This window comes from Poromitra crassiceps (assembly GCF_964638095.1).
Source record: "Poromitra crassiceps genome assembly, chromosome: 26".
Taxonomy (NCBI): Eukaryota; Metazoa; Chordata; class Actinopteri; order Beryciformes; family Melamphaidae; genus Poromitra; species Poromitra crassiceps.
This window is the reverse complement of record NC_139640.1, coordinates 10466846-10491980: the sequence shown is the minus strand read 5'-3', so window position 1 is coordinate 10491980 and position 25135 is coordinate 10466846. Positions and strand designations below refer to the sequence as shown.

Genomic DNA, 25135 nt, shown 5'->3' with positions numbered 1-25135 from the left:
AAGACTTATCAATCATTCTCCCTTCAGAGTCTCGGATGCACGGGTCCTCTAGCCACTGGGAGGTCGGCTCCACGCCGATATACACGTTATCAATAGTTTCCAGTACCGAGCCATTATTCACATGGAAGTGCCAAAGCTTTTAGCTCAGATACAGCCTTCTTCAGCTGTGTCATTTTGGGTTTTGACTGCTCCACAGCGCCGCCGCCGGAAGTATCGGTTCTGAAGCGTGTACTGCACTGTTGTGCATTTATTATCATATCAAGATATATTTTGTAGGGGAAAACACAGACCCTGTGTACCCTTATGAAGATATTTTCTGTTTGTAACACTGCTGTGGACACGAATATACTACTTCGGGATTAAATACTATTCTTGTAAAACTTCAAGGAGCTCCCTTCTTATTTTAGATATATTTTGTAGACATTGTTACCTCCTGTCTACATTGCACTTCTATTGAATTGAAGATAAATCTAAAATTCAAGATCACAAAGTACATTTATTTGCATTCATTTGATTCCCAATCACGACACACTGGTAAGAATTATTAATATCGAATTAAAAATGCTTTGAAATGCAAAATAATGGGATTTTAAACATGCGATACAAAGATGTGATTAATCGTGATTAACTATAGTTAATCGCAAGATTAATCGCGATTAAGAAAATGTATCGTTTGACAGCCCTAATATTTATATTACAAAACAGCTCCACTATGATTATAAATGAATGTTTCTATGTTTGAGAATTTTCTGTTGATGGCAAATGTCTGTTTGTTGTATTAGATCTTCCACGGCCTTGCCCCCCCCGCCTTTCAACAAATTAGTGACAAATCGCAACACCAGTGTGAGAACAACAAGAGCCTCCACTAGAAGGGACTGTTGCGTGCCTTTTAGATTGACTACATTTAGTCAAGCTGCATTCACGGTCAAGGCGGGCATGCTGCGGAACACCCTGCCAGCAGTAATTAAGGGCTGTAGTACCCTCAGAGGTTTTAAATCCTCCATTAAGAAGTGGCTGAGAGAGGGTCAGTCTTTGGGCCACCTATAGTCATTGGTGTGGCCTCATATACTGTTTCCTTCTGTGCTGTCATTAATTTTTTTTACCACTACCTCATTTGCCAATGTGTGATTTTAGTGGATTGCTATCTACCTCTATGTGTTATATTTTTACTGTTAACATTGTTTATACCATGGTCTGGGTGAATACTCGATTCTGATTGGCTGCAAGGTGTCCATTAAAAAGTGATATTGTACAGTGATAATGGACACCTAGCTAAATGGTCTGTTCACCGTTCATATCAATGCGCCATAGTTTCATCAGTGTTATCAGGAGAGCAGTTTGAGCTCTATACCCCCGTTAAGGGTTAATATGACAATTTTGGAACTTGAGAAAAAAATTGAGTCGGTCAAAGTAAGTATTTAAATCACCCCTGTGTGCTCAGTTTATCAAAAATAACTCTTATTTACAATTTTGATTTTCGTTTCGGAGATTTTTTAACCTCGCGTCACCAGGCTCTTCTCGACGAGAAAGAGAAGATTTCCCTCGGCTCGTGCACGAGAGAGAGAGAGAGACAGAGAGAGAGAGAGAGAGAGAGAGAGAGAGAGAGAGAGAGAGAGAGAGAGAGAGAGAGAGAGAGAGAGAGAGAGAGAGAACTCTCTCTGCATTTCACCACATCAGCAGCACACGCAGGGCGCTGCTCTCTCACTCTCACTTCCTGAAACTCTTCGCTCTTAAATGTTAATATACTTGGCCAATACGTATCTATCATACAAAATAAAGCAAGCTGCCAAACGGTAATGTCTTCATTTAATGTAGAACGCAAAACATCGTTAAACCTGCATTCCTGTAATAAAGTTAACGTTTGAGTCGGCTTTAAAACGGAGCGGGTGGTGGAGGTGGGAGGGACTATTTTATTTCGTGGAAGACTGATTTACAGTATGAATAACAGACATTTAGCCATTTAGATTGCTTTATTTATTACACATGGAAATATAAATGACTGGTCTTATTGTTTTGTTGGCAAGTGACCATGGTATAAGCGGGTTAATGCACTTCGAGGTGTCCATTATCACTTTTTAAGGGACTTCGCGGAGGCAACCATCCTCGGCTTCGCCTCGGACGGTTCACGCCTCCACGTCGTCCCTTAAAAAGTGATAATGGACACCTCGTCGTACATTAACCCTTACATAATGTAGTATCTTGCTAATAGTAAGTATCATTTTTTGTCATATATCTTGATTGTTTAGACATTAGGATTTTCATTTAATTGCTGTATTTGATATGTACTGTGTGCGCACAGGACTCTGTGTGCCCAGGGACTACAGATGCAAATTAGCTCTTAGCTATCTCTGGTGCAATATGTTTATTGTGTACTGTCCCTGCTTCAATAAACAATAAAGATAAAGATAAAGATAAAGATGTTTGTCATTTGGTTTTTATAAGACTTGGTACCTGGTTGAGTGTCTGGTCCTGCAGCTGGTTACCGTTTCTGTCCTGAGAGAGAAAGACAGACAATGATTGGATCAAAACTCAGAGCCAGTGTTGGGCAAGTTACTTTCAAAATGTAATATACTACATATTACTAGTTAATTGCATTTGAAAGTACTAAGTTACTTTACAATATTACTGTCTGTTAGGGCTGGGCGGCGATATGACGAAATATATTGTTTTCACGATAGAAAATGTCTATCGTTTCATATGATGCTCTATCGTTTATATCGTTGTGTTGCAAATCACACTGTTTACGGCAATATTGTCCGTCATTTGGACGACGCTGTGCTTTCGTCATTCTGTATACTCACGTCCACACATGCACCAAAGCAACCAACACAGTCTGCTGTTGCCAGGCTGCTGCTTGTGCGCGTGCAAGTATGGTGCCCGCGCCACAGCTCGTTCACACGCTGCCTGCAGTTACTCTAACGGCCAGTGGTGTCAGTAATAGTTTAGAACTTACGGATAGGACCTTTAATGTCAACTACTGGAGGAGGTGTGGCCTCCTTTGAGGAGGTGTGGCCTCCCGGGGAGTAGGTGGAAGGTTAGGTCTACTGTGCACAACTGACTGGGAGGAGACCAGGAATGGAGGGACTACATCTCCCAGCATGCCTGGAGGTCAAAGGTTAAAGGTCATTTACCTTGGCTGATGAGCTGCCATTCACCTCACAGGAGTCTCCATCTGAGACAGAGACACACACACACACACACACACACACACACACACACACACACACACACACACACACACACACACACACACACACACACACACACACACACACACACACACACACACACACACACACACACACACACACACACACACAGCTGTTATGCTACATGTTTTCTATCCAGCTGCTGTACAGTGCAGCAGCCAGTGTGAACAGTTGAGCCTGTGGTCAGTTAGGGTGCAAAGTAACAGCAGGGGGCGACAACTCCATGTGCAACTTTTCTTCCTAAGCCATTAGTGTACATGATGGCGGGCCAGATAAGAACAATTGTTTCATAAAAAAAAGGCAACTGGAACTTGCAGCATCTTATAGGACAAATCAGCGTGACATCACAACACCCGAATATGCCACCCGGAACCGCAGCAGTTAACTAGTATGTGTGTTGTGCCAAACAAACAGTATATACATCACATCGCCTATATTTTGAGATTTTCAGTGAGAGCAGAAGTAGCTCAAGCCAAGGGTCTGATGTATATTATGTATGTCGTGTTAAAGTTGTGTGAACTGTCGCAGTTTTTAAAATGAAGTGAATTTAGTAAAAAGCACAGCTTGCTAGCGCGAGACAGTCAAGTCTGGCTCCATAGGGTCCCATTATAAGCTGCCGTTTGTTTACCAAACACTGATCCCTCGTATTGGTTTACAGAGACTCTTTCTTTATTCAATCTTAGATGTTATTGCTAATTGTTTATTTTGCATTGTTTAATATATTAATTTTCTATCTGTATGATATCTCTATGATATATGTAGTTTGTTTCAAACAGATAGGTGACTCACTGCTGAGGTCCTGGTTGCCGTTGGTTACAGTGGAGAGCTCAATGTTAGGGCCCAATAACACCTCAGTCAGTCTGTCAACTGGAAGAGAAACATAAAGAGAGAGACAGACAGACAGACAGACAGACAGACACACACACACACACACACACACACACACACAGACAGACAGACACACACACACACACACAGAAGTATTATGTCAGAAGTAAAAAGAACAGAATAAATATCTATCTAAGACCTACTAAGAAGAAAGATCTGAGGCAAAAGTAAGACCAATGAGAGATGAAATTGAACTGAAGATAACTATAATGATGAAAAAAGATTTAAATCATTAAAGCAGCTACGAGCAAGATTTTCGATTGTTATTAAACAGTATAATTATAATATTGATGCATCACATCTTACCTCTAATAGTAGCTGAGACCAAAGCCGTGTGAATCGGAGATTGCTCTCTTGATGATTATAGAGTCTGTGTCTGTCTACTAACCTCGCGTCACCAGGGGGCTCTCTCTCTCTCTCTCTCTCTATCTGTCTACCGGCAGGCCGGATAAACCCGGAAGTGAAACGAAACGCTTCACGGCAGCTGCCTGCCTTCCGCTGTTTCGCTCTGCCTAGCAACAGACCATAAACAAGGAGAACGCCATGCAGGGGCTCGCTACTCTCGCGAACATCTCTCGTTATATTCTAACAGTTTTTTTGGAAGTTATTTTGTGGTTATGGCCGAAGTGGCTGCTGCAAACCGTTTCATTTCACTTCCTGATCTGCCCTGGCCACAGACAGACTACACTGGCCGATTCACTCGGGGTTCAAGCGAGACTACTCGGCGTTGGTCTCGTCTACTATTAGAGGTAAGATGTGATGCATCGATATTAAATTTAGACTGTTTAACACGTTAACTGCCAGCGACGTATGCATACGTCAAGCAGAATCCAACCGTTAACTGCCAGCGACGTATGGATACGTCAAAAAAATCGTTTTTTTTTTTTTTGACGGTGGATCCTTGATCTGGCCCTTTTGCATCTTCTATTATACTGTTAGAGCCGCCGGGCGTGTGCAATCCATTCCGCCGACCCACTGAGTGGCGACGGTGCTCAGACTATTGAGTGTTGTTTGGCCAGAAACGCACGCATTCCAGCTGAGCTCAACCGAGGACCCAGAAGCGAACGAGCCTCATTCTCATACTGTAGGCGAAAACCTTTCACACGGGCGCACGGCGGTGGGGGCTTCCACAGGTGGACTGGGTGGAAAGCACACTTTGAAGCGCGCAGCATAAGCCTAGAGTCACACAAGGCTTCGTCAAAGCTCTCAACCGAAAATCCAAGAACGGATTAAGCCACATCCACGCTCGCCGACGAGGGACCGCCAGAGAGAGGCTGCTGCTCACTGCTCAGACAGGCAGGAGAGACTGGCTTGTGACTGACAAACACGGAGACACGCCCACGGAGGGAGGAGTTGTAAGGAGAGGGGGTGCGGGTGCTGCTATGGAGGAAATTACTGTTCAGAACTATATTGTTTATGTCTGATGTCTCACTGATGCCAAAAATAAATGGTTAAAGTGACTGTTTGATATTGAATTTCACAAAACTGCGATTATCTCAGCTTTTTGTCTCAGACGCTGAAACCATGCTGTACTCAACGGCTAATATCTACATAACTACTAACTCTACAAACTAACTCTTTTAGACAGAGAAAGCACACATTCTATTAGTACTTTTGTGAACTTTGTGTTGACAAACTCCAAGCAGAAAATTATCCTTGGCTCTTGTAAAATGAGCCAGAATCCTCAAAAAAACCCTCTGGCAAAAGCTACCTACAGTAAAAAAAAAAAGGCTGGCAGTGAATGTGTTAATAACAATCGAAAATCTTGCTCGTAGCTGCTTTAACTTATCAAATGTATCAGATTGATTGGCTGAGCCCAGAGTGCTCCTATTGTACCTTGTGCGAGTGCAGTGGTGAGGATGTGTTCTGCCTGAGGAGCGTGAGGCGTGTCGGCTCTGAACAGGTTCCTACAGGGGGCCCCTGAGGCCCCGCCCCCTGAGGCCCCTCCCCCTGATGCCGCACCCCCTGTGGCCCCGCCGCCTGTGGCCCCGCCGCCTGAGGCCTCGACCAGGTCAGAGAACAGAGTCACTCTCTCCTGCAGGAGCTCCAACACCTCCCTGTCCTTCTGCTGGATGTCCGCTGAGGAGGAGAAAGAGAGGGAGAGAGACTCTTTTGTAATGATCAGTTTCAAGGACTTTTCATGGACAAATTAGTTAAAAAGATGTGCCACGGGGACATGAGTAAGGAGGAGTTTGTAGAGTTATGAGAGGAGAGGAGGCGGGGACAGGAGTAAGGAGGCGGGGACAGGAGTAAGGAAGAGTTGCCTACCTCTGAGTCTGCGCAGCAGGGCTTTGTCCTCCGTCTCTATCAGAGGAAACTCTTCTCTGGACGGACAGCTGCAACATAGGAGACTGTTAGTGTGTGTGTGTGTGTGTGTGTGTGTGTGTGTGTACATGTAGGTGTGTGTGTGTGTGTGTGTGTGTGTGCGTGCGTGCGTGCGTGTGCGTGCGTGTGCACTGTGCACTAGGCTACAGTACAGGAATAGAGTTGCAGCAATTTTCTCGGACGATTGTGATTTCAATTTTTTTCAGTCTGACCCGGCGATTACGATTTTCTTTCTTTCTCAGATGAGAACTGATCGGCCCATTTGCTCCTCCTCCTTTTCCTAACCTCCTTAGCATCACAAACCAGGAAGTGCTCCCTCCGACGCTGCCATCAGGACCACATCATCCGCAATCAATCAGCGATCCCCCCGACGACTATGCCTCGAAATCCTGTCCATGAATATCACAAACTGGATAGGTGACAAGGCACAGGCGGAGGCCAACCCCCACCGGGAACGGCTCCGGCTTACTGCAGAGAACCCGGACACAGCTCCCGCTCTGGGTCCGGCTTACTGCAGAGAACCCGGACACAGCTCTCGCTTTGGCTTACTGCAGAGAACCCGGACACAGCTCTCGCTTTGGCTTACTGCAGAGAACCCGGACACAGCTCCCGCTCTGGGTCCGGCTTACTGCAGAGAACCCGGACACAGCTCCCGCTTTGGCTTACTGCAGAGAACCCGGACACAGCTCCCGCTCTGGCTTACTGCAGAGAACCTGGACACAGCTCCCGCTCTGGCTTACTGCAGAGAACCTGGACACAGCTCCCGCTCTGGCTTACTGCAGAGAACCTGGACACAGCTCTCGCTCTGGCTTACTGCAGAGAACCTGGACACAGCTCCCGCTCTGGCTTACTGCAGAGAACCTGGACACAGCTCTCGCTCTGGCTTACTGCAGAGAACCTGGACACAGCTCTCGCTCTGGCTTACTGCAGAGAACCTGGACACAGCTCCCGCTCTGGCTTACTGCAGAGAACCTGGACACAGCTCCCGCTCTGGCTTACTGCAGAGAACCTGGACACAGCTCCCGCTCTGGTTTACTGCAGAGAACCTGGACACAGCTCCCGCTCTGGCTTACTGCAGAGAACCTGGACACAGCTCCCGCTCTGGTTTACTGCAGAGAACCCGGACACAGCTCCCGCTCTGGCTTACTGCAGAGAACCCGGACACAGCTCCCGCTCTGGCTTACTGCAGAGAACCCGGACACAGCTCCCGCTCTGGCTTACTGCAGAGAACCTGGACACAGCTCCCGCTCTGGGCGTACAGAGAGTGGATGAGTAGTGACCCCCATACTCCCGGAGCACCTCCCACAGTATCTCCCGGGAAACCCGGTCATAAGCCTCCTCCAACTCCACCAAACACATGTAGACCGGTACAACAACCAACTTACTCCTCTGCATGACGTCAATCTGGACACTGGTGTCACTCTTTCTGCTGGTACTGTAGTTGGCATGAGATTGTCCCCTGGAGCTCGCAAACGAATGCCGGGTCGCTTCCTCCGCTCTCTTCAAAATCGAGCCCATAAGAGCCGACGCTATTCTACGGGGACAGGGTTTCCTCTATATACATTCTGGCCCCCCGCTGCTTCAGAATAATATGAAAAGTCATGAAACATGTCATGAAGTCAGGGCAGCTACTTGAAAGAATCTAAAATATAAGATCGCTTTGATTTGTTTGACTTTTTTGGTCACAGCATTATTCCATTTGTGTTACTTTATAGTTTGTCTTTACTATTATTCTAAATGGTAAAAAACTAAAAAAAATATGGTGTGCCAAACCTTTTGACTGGTAGTGTATCTTAAGATGGATATATGCAAATGTTCTAGGACAGTAACTGTACTTAAGTATAACTGAAATAACATAAGCTTTGGGGGGAACAAAAAGCAGCACAAATAAACTACAAAGAAACATGACATTAAATAACATAACTTTCATACAGAAATCAATGGTGCAAAGCACATACTGTTATAGAAAAGTAAATCTGTGCAATTCTCCCACTGCGCTTGACCCAGGTAGAACGATCAATCCGGTCAACATACACCCATCTTCTACCTCAAAGTCCAATTGCTGCTGAATCCTTTCGAGGCCCTCGTAAACTACTTGTCCTTCTGGAAATCCCAGAGCAGAACATCTGCAGACCCTCTCTTCCCTAACCCTAATCCCAGATCATAGCATCTACGCATCCTCTCTTCGTCTCCTCGCCTGGCATTCCTCCTGTTCACTACTCACCTCCTTAAGTAATGGGAGGTTTTTTGGGTCCGTCGTTGCTCAGGCACTGCTCAGGCACTGCTCAGGCACTGCTCAGGCACTGCTGCGGATTCCCTACAAAGCCTCCCCACAACAAATTCAGCAAGCCGAAACTATGCTCATCATTCATCAATCATCGTCTTCAATAATCATTTAAATGGATCTCGTTATTGGTTTGGTCCTTGCTAGTGAATCGGACATATGAGACTGATCTACCTGGTCATGGCCGATCAATCGATGCATCTCTAGACAGGAGAGACAGTATACAGAGTATAGACAGACAGACAGACAGTTAAGCCCAATTTATGCTTTGTCTGCCGACACTTTTGAAACGGTCGCCGACAGAAATGAGGACTTGAGTCGACACTTTCAAGTGTCGGCGAGCAGCAGTGTCTGCTACCTGGTGAAATGTCTAGTGTCGCTGACTACGTCATAGTATTGGGCAAGTCTGATTGGCTATATAGACGGCACGCGCTTGAGGCTTGACTTCCTTGTTTTGGTTGGGGTCCACCCGCTAGTTTTCGTTCGATTGAAATGAATGAACGTCTCCCCGCTATTTTTATCAGCCTGTCCTTGATGTATAACTTTGTGAAAATCACAAAGAACGTCGTGACCAATTTCCCAGAGAGAGAGGAGGTGAGTTGTGTGGTTGTGTGTCGTTTATATGCGGCTGCAGCCAAGTACGTTACATCTTGCCTCCGAGGTGGTTTCACTGTGCATTTCGTTCCCTCTCTATGGCTGTCTGCTTATAGCTTTCGGGTGTCACGTGACCGTTGAACCGAGGCGAACGTCCTCTGAAGTATAAATACAACACCATGAGCGACACTTTCTTTTTCGTCTGTGACCATCTGCTGAGCGACACTTTATAATACCGTAAGTATAAATTAAGCTTTAGTCAGACAGACAGACAGACAGACAGACAGACAGACAGACAGACAGACAGGACTGACACTAATAATAATAATAATAATACATGACTTATATAGTGCTTTTCTAGTTACTCAAAGACGCTTTACATACAGTACAGTATAACATAAACGTACACGGATACAGAACAAATACAAATATAGGGCTTACAAAATGAAAAAGGATGGTGGAGGTAGAAGTCAGATATTGTAGGCTTTCTTGAAAAGGTGGGATTTGAGTTGGTTTTTGAAAGAAGTGAGTGTGTCAGAGTTTCGGATGTTAAGGGGCAGGGAATACAGACAGACAGACAGACAGACAGACAGACAGTAGAGATTAGGGCTGTGAATCTTCACTGGCCTCACGATTCGATTCGATTACGATTCAGAGGGCTATGATTCGATTCGATAACGATTATCGATGCATCTCGATGCATCTTAAATCGATGCATCACTTTTTTTCCCGAATACATGATTTTTTTTCTCACTTTCTTTTTTCTCACTGTGTGGCTACCTTTAAAATAAAAGTGCATTTAGAATTGCATTGTATTATGATCCATAATTAAAATAAACAACTGCATGTACTTCCATTATATTTTATTTGATTATATAATTTTTTTTTTTTTTTTTTTTTAATAATCGATTTTTGACATTTGTGAATCGATGCAGAATTGTGCAGGTCCGCATCGCGATGCATCTTATAATCGATTATTTTTGACACCCCTAGTAGAGATGCAGTAGCGACAGGACTGACCTCAGGACGGTCTGCTGGATGCGGCTCATCCAGATCTTCCGTCCTTCTTTGGATGAAGCATGAAGCTCATACATCTCTGGAGGGGCGGAGTCAGGAACGATCAGGAACATCCCTCGCTCCTGATTGGCTATATCTCTGACGATCAGATTATTCAATGAGAGGACTGGAGACTTGTCCTGTCAGATAGAGAAGCAGTGTTGCGTCACGTTGCCAGTGTTGCTCCAATGTGACTTTCTCAATGTGATTTCACCAGAAAACAATCAGTTCAACTTTATTCCAATGTGGGAGAACGTGTGCGTCAGCCATTGTGAAGTGAACCACCAGACAGACAGACAGACAGACACACAGACAGACAGACATGCAGGCAGACAGACAGACAGACAGACAGACAGACATGCAGGCAGACAGACAGACAGACATGCAGGCAGACAGACAGACAGACAGACAGACAGACAGACATGCAGGCAGACAGACAGACACACAGACAGGCAGACAGACATGCAGGCAGACAGACAGACAGACAGACACACAGACAGACAGACACACAGACAGACAGGCAGACAGACATGCAGGCAGACAGACAGACAGACAGACAGACAGACATGCAGGCAGACAGACAGACAGACATACAGACAGACAGGCAGGCAGACAGACAGACAGACAGACAGACAGACAGACAGGCAGACAGACATGCAGGCAGACAGACAGACAGACAGACAGACAGACAGACCTGCAGGCAGACAGACAGACAGACATACAGACAGACATGCAGGCAGACAGACAGACAGACAGACACACAGACAGACAGACAGACAGACAGACAGACAGACAGACATGCAGGCAGACAGACAGACAGACAGACATACAGACAGACATGCAGGCAGACAGACAGACAGACAGACAGACATGCAGGCAGACAGACAGACAGACAGACATGCAGGCAGGCAGACAGACAGGCAGACTCACCAGCGGGGGAAAGTTGTACTTCTGGTCTTTCTCCTGGAGGAAAACCAAGATGTCTGACATCAGCAGGACGTGGATATCTACACACACACACACACACACACACACACACACACACACACACACACACACAGAGTTAGGCGCTGATGACTTGGACTCGAGCGTTCATGCATTCAGACTCGGGAGTTGGAGACGAGGACTCAGACTTGTTAATTGCTAAAGACAGAAGTTGTTTTGTTTTGTTTGTTTTCGTAATAACTTATTTTCTAAATTAAAAATATTGACCGTTTATAACATAAACATTGTGGAAACATGTACTTTTCTTTTCAAGGTTCAGTATCAGGGTCACACACTTCTATATCATTTTCAACAATATTTTCATAAAAACTCAAACATTCACTCCAGAACTACCGTACTAGACAAATCTAAGTTCCTGCATATTCCACTTTGTCGTACCACCAGAGGGCAGTTATCCATCAAATACAAAGGTGTTATCTTATGGAACAAAGATAATAGATTTTTTCTGTTGCCATTGTAATTTACTTCTTCTGATGTATTGCTCAATTATTAAGTTTGTTTATTTTGTTTTATTTTTTATTTTGTACTATCTATGTATTATTATTTGTACTATCTCCTTGGTTATAATTATTATATATATTTTTTAGAAATATATATATTTTTTTTTACATGCTGATGTATTGCTCAATTATTAAGTTTGTTTATTTTGTTTTATTTTTTATTTTGTACTATCTATGTATTATTATTTGTACTATCTCCTTGGTTATAATTAATATATATATTTTTTAGAAATATACATATATTTTTTTACATGGTGAGGTTCTCGATAAGCCCTTCCAGGGTTTCTTACCTCTCCAAGCACTGATATGTATTGTATTTTATTAATTTCCCCTCCAGGTGAAATACACTTGGCATGTATGGTCTTTACAGTGCAAAATCAATAAATCAAATCAAATCAAATAAAGCCCCTGCTTGTTTAGGAGCAGGTTGCACATGTATGTGGAAACAAAGACAGTAGGATTTCAAGCAAGACGGGCCAACTTCAACTCACTTCTTGTCATTTTGTCACATGTCATTATTCTATTGGAGTCACGTGACAATTTAGGAGACTTGCTGCTACCACTTGTTAGAATAGAGAGCCGCAGGAATGAGTCCGGGAGTATACTTCCTGGTTCTTCAGTGGAAAAGTCGATGGGATTTAACATGGGGGTTTCGCTTAAATGCATAAAATAAGGTCTGTGGTTAACAAACGTTTATGGAAACGCGAATCTGGGTTCTGCATGATAATCTTCACAAACGTGAATCACTTTGATGACTTTTGGAACGCAAATGATTTTTTTTTTAAACGTGACTTTTATAAAACACTTCAAAAGGCATAAAAGTTATTCACGTTTGTGAAGAGTATCCTGCTGAACCCAAATTCACGTTCCCATAAACTTTTGTTAACCACAGACCCTTATTTTATAGATTTAAGTGTAATCCCCATTCTGAAACCCCATAGACTTTTCCATAGGTTTCCCAGAGCCGCCTGCTATTCGTCCGTGAATCGGCAAGCTGCACGATGTCAATCACCCCCAAAACAGAGCCTTTTTACAATAAAATAGAGTTGTTTACAAAAGGTGAAACTAGCTAAAGAGACCAAAACCACGTTTTTCCAACATGTTTGTCAACATGCATAATCCTGTTGTAAAGTCGGGCATTTCAACATGGGGGAGAACGAGGAATGACTCCCTTTTAGAGCCAGCCTCCAGTGGCCGTTCAAAAAAGTACAAGCTTTCAGTATCACTTTCGTGGCTTCCTCTGTCAAAGCCTGAGCTTGCCGCCTGGCAGGAACATGTATGTTAAACTGTATGTATGTGTGTGTTTGTTTGCATGAACCAACAGAGTCCAGGACAGACTTCCCCCACCCTGACCTTTCAGTAGCGATGGGTACCGAACTTGGTACTTTTACAGGCACCGACCGAAAGGGGGCGGTACTACCGAGTATCAGTTCACATGAAATCAGACGGTACCTCATTTTGGTACTTGAACGCATCTGAGTAATAGAAGAGAGTGGGTAAAATAGAAATTCCGACGGAACCTTAAGGCAACACGCGAGAGCGCGTTACGTCAGTACGTCACACACCTGAAACATCAACAAACAGGACCAGCCGAAAATGTGGCTACACTTTACCAAGATAGACTCAACAACACTGGTTGCAACATTTGTGATGTGAATTGCAAAGCTGGCCAGGGAAACACCTCAAACTTGAGGAAGCATGGTCAAACACAAGATGTATTTAGCTAAATGCTGAAGACTGTAACGTCTTAGATAGGCTGAGTGTGAATGAAGCAGATACCGCACTGCAGCTAACGTTAGCAGCACCTCCTCAGCTGTAACGTTGAGAGAGGTTTTCTACAACTTCGACTTCTACAACATCAGGTAACGTTATTTAATTAGCTAGCGTTAGCTGGATAAGTTGTTTCACTGCCGTTGTGGTTTTTAGATAACGGGGCTTTTCACTGTCTTCACAACGACTGCAAAACAGAGATCGCTAACGTTACTCTTGCTGCAGTAATTGTCAAGGGTTTAACAGAACATATTTCCTCAGCCTGTATAGTAGCTATCAACATGAAATAAAAAGCATTTGAGAGCTTAAACCTGTGGCTTTTTATTTGGAAGGGTTACATTTGCCGTAATCTTTATTAACATTTCTTAAATTTCTTTTTTTACAACTGTAATTTTTTTGTTATTAGAGCGTGTAAAGTACCGAAAATGGTACCGTTTTGGGTACCGTACCGAATTCCAGGTAACGGTATCGTACCGGTATCGGTTCAAATGTGAACGGTACCCATCCCTACCTTTCAGCCTGGAACCTTGTGTCTTCCAGAGGAGCGTTCCCTCATACAGGAGTTTCCTCCTCAGCAGCTCTCCTCCTCTGAAGACTCCTCCTCCCCGGACCTCCGCCTGGGCCCGGGGGTCCAGCCGGGCCTGCACCTCCTGCAGCCTCCGGGTCCGGTCCAGCTCCAGGACCTCCTGGTCCACTGAGCCGCAGAGCTGCTTCAAGAGGAGCAAAGCCTGGCTCACAGCCTGCACCTCCTGCTCACTGCCTGCAGGGGGACGGGGGGAGCAGAGGAGAGGAGATGATGAGAGGTTTCAACAGATGATTGAAGATACAAGAGCCTCCTGTTAGGTGACCATGGTGAGGGGTGAGTGGTGGTACCCTTAGTGTAGTCCAGGATCCTCTGCAGGAGCACGGGGTATTTTGTGATGCGTTGGGTCACCAGCAGGAGACATTCCTGGACGCCGTGACGACGCAGCAGCGGCCCCCGCCCGGCCCGCTGAGCGTGATGGAAGGGGAGATCAATCACTCATCATCATCATCATCATCATCATCATCATCATCATCATCATATATACACATATGTACCAGATCTATCAATTCCCCAACCCAGTTCAGAGGAAACCATGCTCACTTCCGTAAGATGAAAGCCTGTGGTCGCGACAAACCGCTGGGTCGTCTCGTCAATTTTTATAAGCTACCAAAACCGTGACTTAAACAGTTGTTTATTAACCTCATCCAATATTAACTCTTCAGAAGAGCTTCAAACAAATGTTTTTTTTTGTGATCATCGATTTTTGAAGATACACGTCTTAGATTTTTGCTTCTTGTGCTGGCAGACTGCAAGACATTTTCATGACTTTACCTGGCTGACTGTTGATACATTCTCAAAATTGGCCAGCATAATACTGTAATGGCTCATTTCCACCACATTTTACAGCCCTGCACAGCCCGTCACCACTCGGCTCTACTTGTTTCAACCCGATGGACGTTTTGCTTCCACCGCTGGTCATCTGCCCCCGCCCACACCTGGTCGTCATAGCCACCGCAAATCTGCCCTCCACCCATATTCCGAAATAGGCTATAACATAACGTTACAATTAAATCCATACACATAACTTTTAAACTGTTTATGAAATACTGGTGCCTCTAAATGACCTACAGTGTACATGGCAAATGTGACAATCGGCCAGGAGAATGGATATCACTTTGTTGTTAGTCAAACTCACATGCGCTGCGCGAGGGACGGGCGCGAGGGACGGGGGTTGCGCTAGAGTGAAGCCTCTACCCTGGCGGCCTCTCACCAGGCAACACCGCGGCTTCACCATAGCCCCGCCTGCGGCCTAGCGGAGCCGACGCAGCACTCAACTACAAGCGCTTCCTGAGCAGCGGACTTTTGGACAATTGAAACCACCGCCACGATTTTATTTCACCAGAGGCGAAGGCAGCAACACAAAAGACTGATGGAAAAGCATAACAGAACAGAAGGTAAACCCCACTAAACTGGTATGCAGCATTGCATTGACAGTCAGTAGGATAGACAGAGTAAACACGATTCTGCCTGACCAATCAGTCGTCTACAATGTTTTCACGTCACCGTATGAACCCGGGTTCACAGAATAGAACCTCGACGAGGCAGGTACGAAAAGTAGCACGACTCGACCCCGATACAACCCGGGCTGTCCCCGTTTATGATCGGTGGAATGAGACAAAAAAGCGAGACGAGCTGGGCGGGGCCGCGTTGATACCAGCGGTGGAAATGGGCCATAAGTCTGTTGTCTCTTTGTAAACTCTTTGTAAACTCACCCTGGTGAAGAGCTGCAGTCTCTTGTCTCGACTCAGCGCCTCTTTGTAAAGCTTCACAGCTTTGGGGTGTCGACTGCAGAACTCAGAGTACAGCTTCTTCATGTCGTCTGCACACTGGCCTGAGAACTACACACACACACACACACGCGCGCGCGCAAACACACACACACTTGTTTAAGCAGTCCATCTGTATGTTAATAATAATAATAATCTTACTAATATAATTGAGCGGCCGATTCCGCATGCCAGTTGAGTGGGCAGCAGCCAACCTGCTTCTGCGACCTCGAGCTGGAGAGGTAAGCGGAGGAACATGCACACACAGAGCACGAGAGCAGCGGAGATGGGAAGTAACTAAGTACAAATACTTTATTACTGTACTTAAATAGGATTTTCAGGTATCTGTACTTTACTGAGTATTTATTTTTCTGACAACTTTGTACTGTTACTCCCTACATGTTAACACAAATATCTGTACTTTCTAATCCTTACATTTTCAAAACAGGCGCATTACTTTAGTTTTCATGCACGACAGACAAAAACGAGGTCTCTCTCGTTTAGCGTTCTCCCAGCTTTCACGCATTATGTGCACCTTTTTTGTGGAGAAGAAATATCACACAAATTATGAATCAAAGTATAGCCTTTATACACCTTAAAACATGTTTGATGGGGATCTTTTAAGTGTAATCATATTCAAATTAGATGAATATAATGTGAGTTTCAGTTGCACAGAAACAGCCGGTTGAAATACGTTTTAATTGTATACTTATTATTATTATTACATTTCAGAGCGTGTAGGCCTACTTTTTTTTTTTTTACTTTTACTTGACTGAAAAGGTCCAGACAGACTTTGAAAAATGCTTTCAAGACTTTCACACACACTCACACACACACACACACACACACACACACACACTAGGGCATTCACGACTAGTGAATTTTACTAGTCGACTAGTTGTTGCTAAAGGTAGTCGACTAGTCGTTTTTTTTAATTATTATTAAAAAAAAAAATTAAAAAAAATAAGAAAGACCATGAGGTATTTATACGACATACATGGACTATCATATCCCATATCCCATATCCCCCACAAAGAACATCAAAACACAACAAAACAAGAAAACTGCATAAGATACACAATAATCCAAGAACAAACAAGACTATTGGACAAACAACCAAACAAAAACAATGCATTCAGCGCCTATCCTGATAAGCCTAATGACACTGGGGTAAAAAGTTCTTAAAGTCAAACTCTGTATGTGGTTGCCATATTTTGGGGATGTCTAAGAATCTGCCTTTGCTCTTGTAGTAAATGTTATCCAACGTATGGTAGCTTGAGAGTTCATTCCACCAGTGAACTACAGCTGGGGGATTGGATGCTTTCCAATTTAAAGCTATGCATTTCCTAGCTGCCAACAGGGCAAGATCTATGTATTTACTTTGAATGCATTGTTTTTGTTTGGTTGTTTGTCCAATAGTCTTGTTTGTTCTTGGATTATTGTGTATCTTATGCAGTTTCCTTGTTTTGTTGTGTTGTGTTTTGATGTTCTTTGTGGGGGATATGGGATATGATAGTCCATGTATGTCGTGTAAATACCTCATGTTCTTTCTTAAAGATTAAAAAAAAAAAAAAAAACGACTACCTAGTCGACTACTAAGCACAGTGTCGACTAGTGGTTTTACTAGTTGACTAGTCGACTAGTCTGTGAATGCCCTAACACACACACACACACACACACACACACACACACACACACACACACACACACACACACACCTGTTTGAGCAGCAGATCTCCGATGCTGGTGATAGTGAAGTTGCAGTGGCTGCCGAGGGCCAGGCCCAGCTTCCTGCGTGCGAGCAGCCGGGACAGGAAGGCGGTGTGGAGCTCCAGCAGAGCGTCCAGGCAGGGGAACATGGCGTGCACCACGCCCGCCGAGAGAGCCACCTCCTCCTGCATGCCTCGACGCCACACCCCCTCCATGATCCGCAACGTCCGCACATGATGGAACTCTGTCTGGATCAACTCTGAACAGACAGGCAGGCAGGTAGGCAAGAGAGACAGAGAGAGATACAGACAGACAGGCAGAGAGAGAGAGAGAGAGAGAGAGAGACAGGCAAAAAAAGTGAGAGAGCCAGGGGCAAAGACAGAGATAGGCAAAGAGAGAGAGAGAGAGAGAGAGAGGGCAGAGAGAGACAGACAGGCAGACAGTTAGAAGTTGGGTTTCTATCCAAATGTATAACCAACATTTTTACAAAATTTTCTGAAAATCTGCAAAGGAAAATCCAAATGTATGTGCGTTTCCATGCACTACTACAAATATTAGGAGTTATGCATTGAGTAGTTGGTTGATTGAGATGAGCAGTAGGTGGCACTAATTCTCCAGTGAGGTGCCATTACACCATACCTGCCAACATTGGGCTGTGAAAAAGAGGGAGTTTTTCTGGGGTATTGCCGAGTGACCTACGCTCAGGGCTTTATGTAAAGTAAATCACTTTTAAATTAGTCTTTACATTCATAGCTCACAGTAAAATAATGAAAATAATGAAATTAAACAAACACAAAATGTACAAAAGATGTGATCAAAAGTCAGCATCTACAAATTGACATCACAAAAAATGAAAAAGAAATGTATTTGGCGACTATAGCATGGCCATTTGTGCCTTGCTGACTTGCTCAGCCGGCTCCGACACACATCTCATGAAGAAGGTGAATATGTTAGCAGTTCCCCTCTGTACTTCCATGGCTCGTTTGTGTTTGGCTTGTTTAACGTTAGCATGTTTGTTTGCTAATGTCATTTTTCCCCACCGCGTTCTACGCTAAAGTCGACCCGACATAGCTTGTAACACGCCGGATCATTTCTGATGTGGGTGGCAGTTAGAAACGGGATGGTGGACTGAAATTTGTCAGCTTATCTCTTCTCTGTGGGACCTGTTTCATCCAATCCCAGTTGCAAAGCGAGCAGAGCCCTTTGACTGTATACATATGGCAGAGCTGCTTGAGTGAGCGCAGTGAAGTGCGTCACTGCCTCTGCCTGGGTTAAGCCACTTTCACACATGAACTCCGGCTCAGGCTCAGGGTTGCTTGCCCACACACACACAAAACACACACACACACACACACACACACACACGCGCGCGCGCAGCAATTATACAGTGGTGGTCGGATACAGGAAGAGGGGTCACAGTGAGGTTGGAGGTGGAGCAGGATCTGGTGAAGACCAGGTCAAGCACGTGGGGAGTTGTGAAAACTGACCACACAGCTGTACTTGACTGTCTGAGCATATAGCCTTAAGTGAATCGCATTGACATTCAACAAACTATCACGACATGCAGAGTCTGAAAACAAGTTGCTAAAAATACATAATGGGCGATAACTGCCTAACGTTCACGGCATATAATCGTTTGCGCATAACGTTAGTAATTAATTAAACAACCCTACAACTCACGCCCAGATGCATCGATTTCCTCGAGTCTCAAGCGCTACAAAGAAAACGGGTCTTTGCTATGTTCAGTCCTAAAAGGCATCACTCCTACTAGAATTATACAGAATACAGGAAGCTAGATGTTTTTACCTTCAAAATAAAATCAATGTTGTATTACTTAGTAACAAAAAATCAGAATGGTCGACTCACTACGGGTTAAAATTAACTTTTCGAAGGGAGCAGATATTCTTCCAGTTTATCTCTGTTCTGTATCTTTCGGATCACACACAAAAAAACATTACACGTGCATTTACTTTATTTAATTGCCATTATTGCGACGGTTGTACCCGGAAGTTTCCGTTTTATACTGCCCGACTTGACGCTACTTGGAATTTGCGGTTCTGCACGTGAATCTTCACAAACGCTGTGTAAACGTTAAATCAAAGGCATGAACGCAACCAGATCCAGATACCCTACCTAGCGATGTTGTCCAATACTGGGAAGCAGGACGACCCTGGCGTCCAAAAATGCTCTATTTTAAATGTGTGTGCTGTGCGAAGCTCTGCAGAAATGAAATAAGATCAAAGCCATGAGCGTTTCAATCCAGCAACACGTAGCCTGTTGGCTGACGCACACGGAGCTGTGTGGTCATTTATGTCGACATACAGTACAACACAAAAGGCTGTTATTTACTGATAGAGACTTATATTATTCTCTATCATTTACCCTTTGTCGCCACCTGAGCCCTATACTACGAAGCTATCTTAACAGATCCGCGATCTGTCACTTTGATCTGGTTTGACTGAACAGGATCAAAGCTATCTACGGTAGTTTAACGAAACTATGACGCTGGTTTTCTACTCGATAACTGAAGCTGGATTTATCTGGGATCTGCCTGTGCACGCGCACGTTTTTCGCTCGTGCACAGGCGCGCGTCCACGTGAAAGAGGTGCGCTAGCCAATCACATTATGAACAGCTGAGTTGATCCACGCCCACACCCATTTCCACACCCATTTCCTCATTCAATGAAAGCGTGATCAGAGTTTTTAGCGGATATTTAATGTAACCTATGTCAGAATGAAAATCCGCGTTGGATATAGTCTGCTGAAGGACTGCTAAAGCTGCCGCTTGTATTCACATCAGTCATTTGATTTACTTTGATCAGCGATTTCTGTCTCCTACAGCAGCTTTGTGCGAGTGTAATGTAAATGTGTAATCTCAGTCTATAAATTTCCACAATCTGTAAGCCTATTTAGACCATAGATTTAGAAACGCATGCTCAATGAATAATGGTCTCTATCACTCATTATGTGTGTGGTTGCACTGATCGAATAATTCATATATAAAATAATGATCCTAATATAAAAGAGAAAACTGCTGAACTGAATTGAGACGATGCAGGCATAGTTTTCATTAAATAAAAACTAGCCTATTTTGTGGTCACATACAGTATATAGGCTATTGTCAGCAGAGTCGCATATCTCCATATTTCATATACCGGTAATGATGCTGGAAATATGAAGTTCAATCACATCATACAGGCCAAAAGCAACACAGTTGCAGCTGCAAAATGCAGGAGTAGCCTAGATATGAATCATCTTAATATGGGATCGCCTGTGTGCAGGTGATCCCATATTAAATTGCTTAGAGTAGGCTATTCCAGCATGTAGGCTATGACCATTTCAATTCCAACCCAACGTCAGTCTCAGCTCCGTTGCGCACACGGCACCGTGCGCTTTGGAGACGTTTATGTAACCTTTTTATGCCGGTTTAGTGATATTTCTCCACTCACTATTCAGCTGCAATCGATCAGCGGGGTCAAACAACGTATCTAGGCTACTTGAGAGCACAAAAATCAATATATATATATAGATATACTGTATATGAAGCATAAGTTACTATGGAAATATATGTGGGTAAGAAGTTAACTTGCTTTGTAGTATGGCTAAACCAGGTTTAAACCCAAACTTATCAGGATCAACCTAAATCTTGCTTTGTAGTACAGGCCTCTGGTGAGTAAATATATATGTAACTAAAACTAAAAACGTCCGCGTTGTAAAAAGAAGAAAAAAAAGGGGACCCAGGGGCCACACTGAGTGATGTCAGTTGCTCACCCCTGTTCTAAGGTTTCTGCTCTATATCTGAATGTAAACTAAATGTGAATTGTTGACAGTGAAAGATTCTGATAGTGGCTCAATATCTACTACCTACTTGGGGATCTCAATAAAGATAACAATACCATCAATATAGATAATAATAATAATAATAAAAAATAAGTAGATTCTATTTTACCTCCATCATAGAAAAAGAAAATAGGTGAGTAAACCACCTCATTTCAAAGAGGTTTGTGAACTGTTTACTTGCGTTTATCCTCCACTCCACCCCTGAATGTAACATAAGTTACTGAGAGGCTAACAGCTGCTAAGGTAGTCAGATGACCATATCCACTCCACACAAAAAGGGCTCCAGGCAGCGCTTTTTCCACGCAACAAACGCAATTATGTGAACAGCCCCTACACAGCAGATTATGCCTGCGCTATCATTAGATACTAACAGATGATCTTACAGGCATATAGCCAACCAAATTAACGTTTCACTTCTGTGTGTCTGTATATATCTATGTGTATGTATTAGGGGTGGGGGGAAAAATCGATACACCATAGTATCGCGATATTTTGCCTGACGATATTGTATCGATATTTGACGCCAAGTATCGATATTGCAATTTTTTTTTTTTTTTTTTTTTTGCAGACCATGCCAGGCCACCGGGCTACTATAAACTTTAGTTCCAGTAGCATACTTTCATTTTGTTTTAACAGTAACAGTTTTGTCATAACAGTAATTTACAAATTCCCCAGTTACTGAATGGGCTGCACAAGATGTTTTGTGTAAGTGAAGTTGCATTGTTCAAAAACTACCTAAGTACAGTAGTCCACACACACATCCAGTTAAGGTGGACTGTAAGTAGACTGTAACAAACAGTTCAGTTTGTCAGGTGCATGCAACTATGACATGACTTTATGAAAGTTGTTGGTCTGTCTACTTGACAATGTTGCTGCAATAAAATGGTTGAAGTCAGATGTATTTATTTTTTTTCCAGACTGGAAAATTGTTCTTATATAAACCAGATGTTGACAAAGTTTTCCTTTGGGGACATAATTTGCAGTTGAAAAAGTAAGAAATTGCAATATATCGAAATATCGCAATATTCAATATATCGCAATAATATATCGCAATATCGGCGATATCGCAATATCGGCGATATCGCAATATCGCAATACTATCGTATCATGACTCAAGTATCGTTTTAGTATCGTATTGTGGGCATCTGGTGATTCCCACCCCTAGTATGTATGTATGTATGTATGTGTGTGTGTGTGTGTGTCTGTGTGTGTGTGTGTGTGTGTGTGTGTGTGTGTGTGTGTGTGTGTGTGTGTGTGTGTGTATATATATATGATGTATTTATTTATTTATGTGGGGGGGGGGGGGGGGGTCCGAGAGTGTGTGTGTGTGTGTGTGTGTGTGTGTGTGCGCGTGTGTGTGTGTGTGTGTGTGTGTGTGTGTGTGTGTGTGTGTGTGTGTGTGTGTGTGAGAGTGAGAGTGCGTGTACCATAGATGACATCCTGCCGTTTGATAGTATCTTTGTGTAGGGTCTGGAGGAAGCCCGGCTCCACAGCCAGACTCCAGCTGTCTGCCTCCACGCAGCCTCCAAGCTGCTGCAGGTCCTCCAGCAGGGGGCAGCACCACCACTCACCTGTAAGAAAAGTCGGGAAAATGAACCATCAATTATTGATTATTCGTTAAAAATATATATATAACGGAAATATATATAATATATGACGGAAAATGCTAAGGAAAGTGTGTTTTTCCTCAATGAAATATTTATTCCACGAACTTGTCCAATAACAATCCTCTTAACACATTGAATGCCAGCCATGTTTTCATTCCTGTAGGTAAGTTGTGCCAGGGGTGTTTTTGACGATTCTGGCTCATTTTAGCAACAGCCGAGGATTCTTTTCTGTTAAGAATTCATGAACACCAATCATCTAAAAATAACTAATAGAATGTGTGCTTTCTCTGTCTAAAAGAGTTAGTTTGCAGAGTTAGTAGTTATGTAGATATTAGCCGTTGAGTACAGCATGGTTTCAGCGTCTGGAAATTTATTCAGAGATAAATGGCTTTTTGTGAAACAGTCACTTTAACCATTCATTTTTGGCATCAGTAAGACCGTCAGACATTCTAAACAATAGTTTTGAACAGTAATTTCCTCCATAACAACAGGAAACACCCCTCTCATTCAAACTCCTCCCTCCGTGTGTCTTCTCCTCCTTCCTCCTGGCTGTACAGCGGGCGTGTCAGAAGCGCTTTTGCTGCTGCCTGCCTGTGTGCCTGCCTGCCTGCTTGCCTGCGTGCGGACGCTCCTTGTGCGAGTCAAGATGGGCCGGGGAATGCGTGGGCGATGGGCAGATGTTGATTATGGCCTTTCTGAGGTGTTTCAAAGTGTGTTTCACCTATGATCTATTTTGCAAATCGCTCTCCGCTCTCTGTGTGCTGCTGCCGGTGCGCGGCCGCTCTCAGGCAAGACAAGTGGATTACTGTAAAATCGCCACGGCATTTCCTTGAACGGCTTGGTCCCGCGGCAGTTTTTTCTTTGATTTCGGTCGTCTGGGGGAGCACTGTCAACACTTAGTGGGTCGGTAAAATAGATTATACACATTATCTTGCTCCAATAGTGATCTCGAAGATGTAAAAGTTGTTGATTGATGTCCCAGCGTCAAAAAAAAAAAAATGTTTATGTAAGACGAGTAAACTCGGCTCTGGCACTTAAGCGTTGGATTATGTAAGACGAATTATTTCGGCTATGGCACTTAAGGTGTTAAACAAGGCAAACTACATGCAATGTGGATGTGGGGGAATAATGTGGTTGGATCGTTGATCCTTGGATCGCTGAATCTCTTCACTTTCATGGTGACAGACAACTTCAAAACCGCCGAAATGGCTTTTCGGACATGAACTCTGGAGAGTCCATTGAATCAGGTCCGGACATTCCCCGGAGTTACCATTCCAGGCAAGAGGCATTGTTTCTTGTCATTTGTTTTTGTTTCACACGAGGAAATCCTGCGTGTGGTTTGGCCGAGTAGAGAGTGCAGGGGGGGAGCGCAGTGTCCAGTCTGTCTCACCAACTCCATGAAGGTGCTCTTATGCTCGAGCAAAGCTCCGTGGGGGTGGGGCCCCGCGAGTCTCCGTAGTCACCGTGCAGACCTCGCGCTGGGGCAGATGCCATTATACTCAGAAAGTGATCAGCATGTATTGTAAATGGTGAAAACAGCCCGTGAAAAGTCGCAATGAAACGCTGTGCAGTACTGAGTGCGCTTTCACTCTCAAACGAGAAACGACCGCACATCAGCACATGAAGGACTCACCAAACTTGTTTTTACTGAAAGCCGTTTTTACTACTCAGCCCTGATAGCCTACTACTCTGTGCTGCTTTTAATCTCTCTCAATAATGCTCTTAACACAACACATTTACTTGGTGAAATGACTAAAAACGAACAGTTGCAAATCTAAGTTTATAGCCTACCACATGGGTCAAGAAATGTGGCGAAAACACAGCTCAGTGTTCAGGGCTCAATGGTTTGAATGCGGCCATGTTTGGAGAGAAGCTCGCGCTGTTAGAAAAAAAGTCAGGCACAACGCGAGCGGCCGCTGGAACTAGCGAATAACCACGCCCAACAAATTTACGTAATTTGACGCGCCCGCCCCTCGCTCCACCCCCGCGCCCTTC

At 44.0% G+C, this 25135-nt stretch overlaps 1 protein-coding gene across 1 annotated transcript in view; it reads right to left on the bottom strand.

Annotated features, from left to right (window-relative positions):
• The window catches only part of LOC310798609 (rho guanine nucleotide exchange factor 2-like), a 68475-nt gene that overhangs the window by 5926 nt on the left and 37414 nt on the right, over window positions 1-25135 (bottom strand). The window contains exons 7-18 of the mRNA XM_083661152.1: window positions 22961-23104; window positions 17702-17952; window positions 15930-16055; window positions 14505-14622; window positions 14143-14391; window positions 11287-11363; window positions 10321-10496; window positions 6366-6433; window positions 5934-6176; window positions 3999-4076; window positions 3132-3172; window positions 2452-2493 (exon numbers count right to left, since the gene is read on the bottom strand). Of these exons, the coding sequence (XP_083517278.1) occupies window positions 2452-2493; window positions 3132-3172; window positions 3999-4076; window positions 5934-6176; window positions 6366-6433; window positions 10321-10496; window positions 11287-11363; window positions 14143-14391; window positions 14505-14622; window positions 15930-16055; window positions 17702-17952; window positions 22961-23104 (1613 nt within the window). The remainder of the gene's footprint in view (window positions 1-2451; window positions 2494-3131; window positions 3173-3998; window positions 4077-5933; window positions 6177-6365; window positions 6434-10320; window positions 10497-11286; window positions 11364-14142; window positions 14392-14504; window positions 14623-15929; window positions 16056-17701; window positions 17953-22960; window positions 23105-25135) is intronic.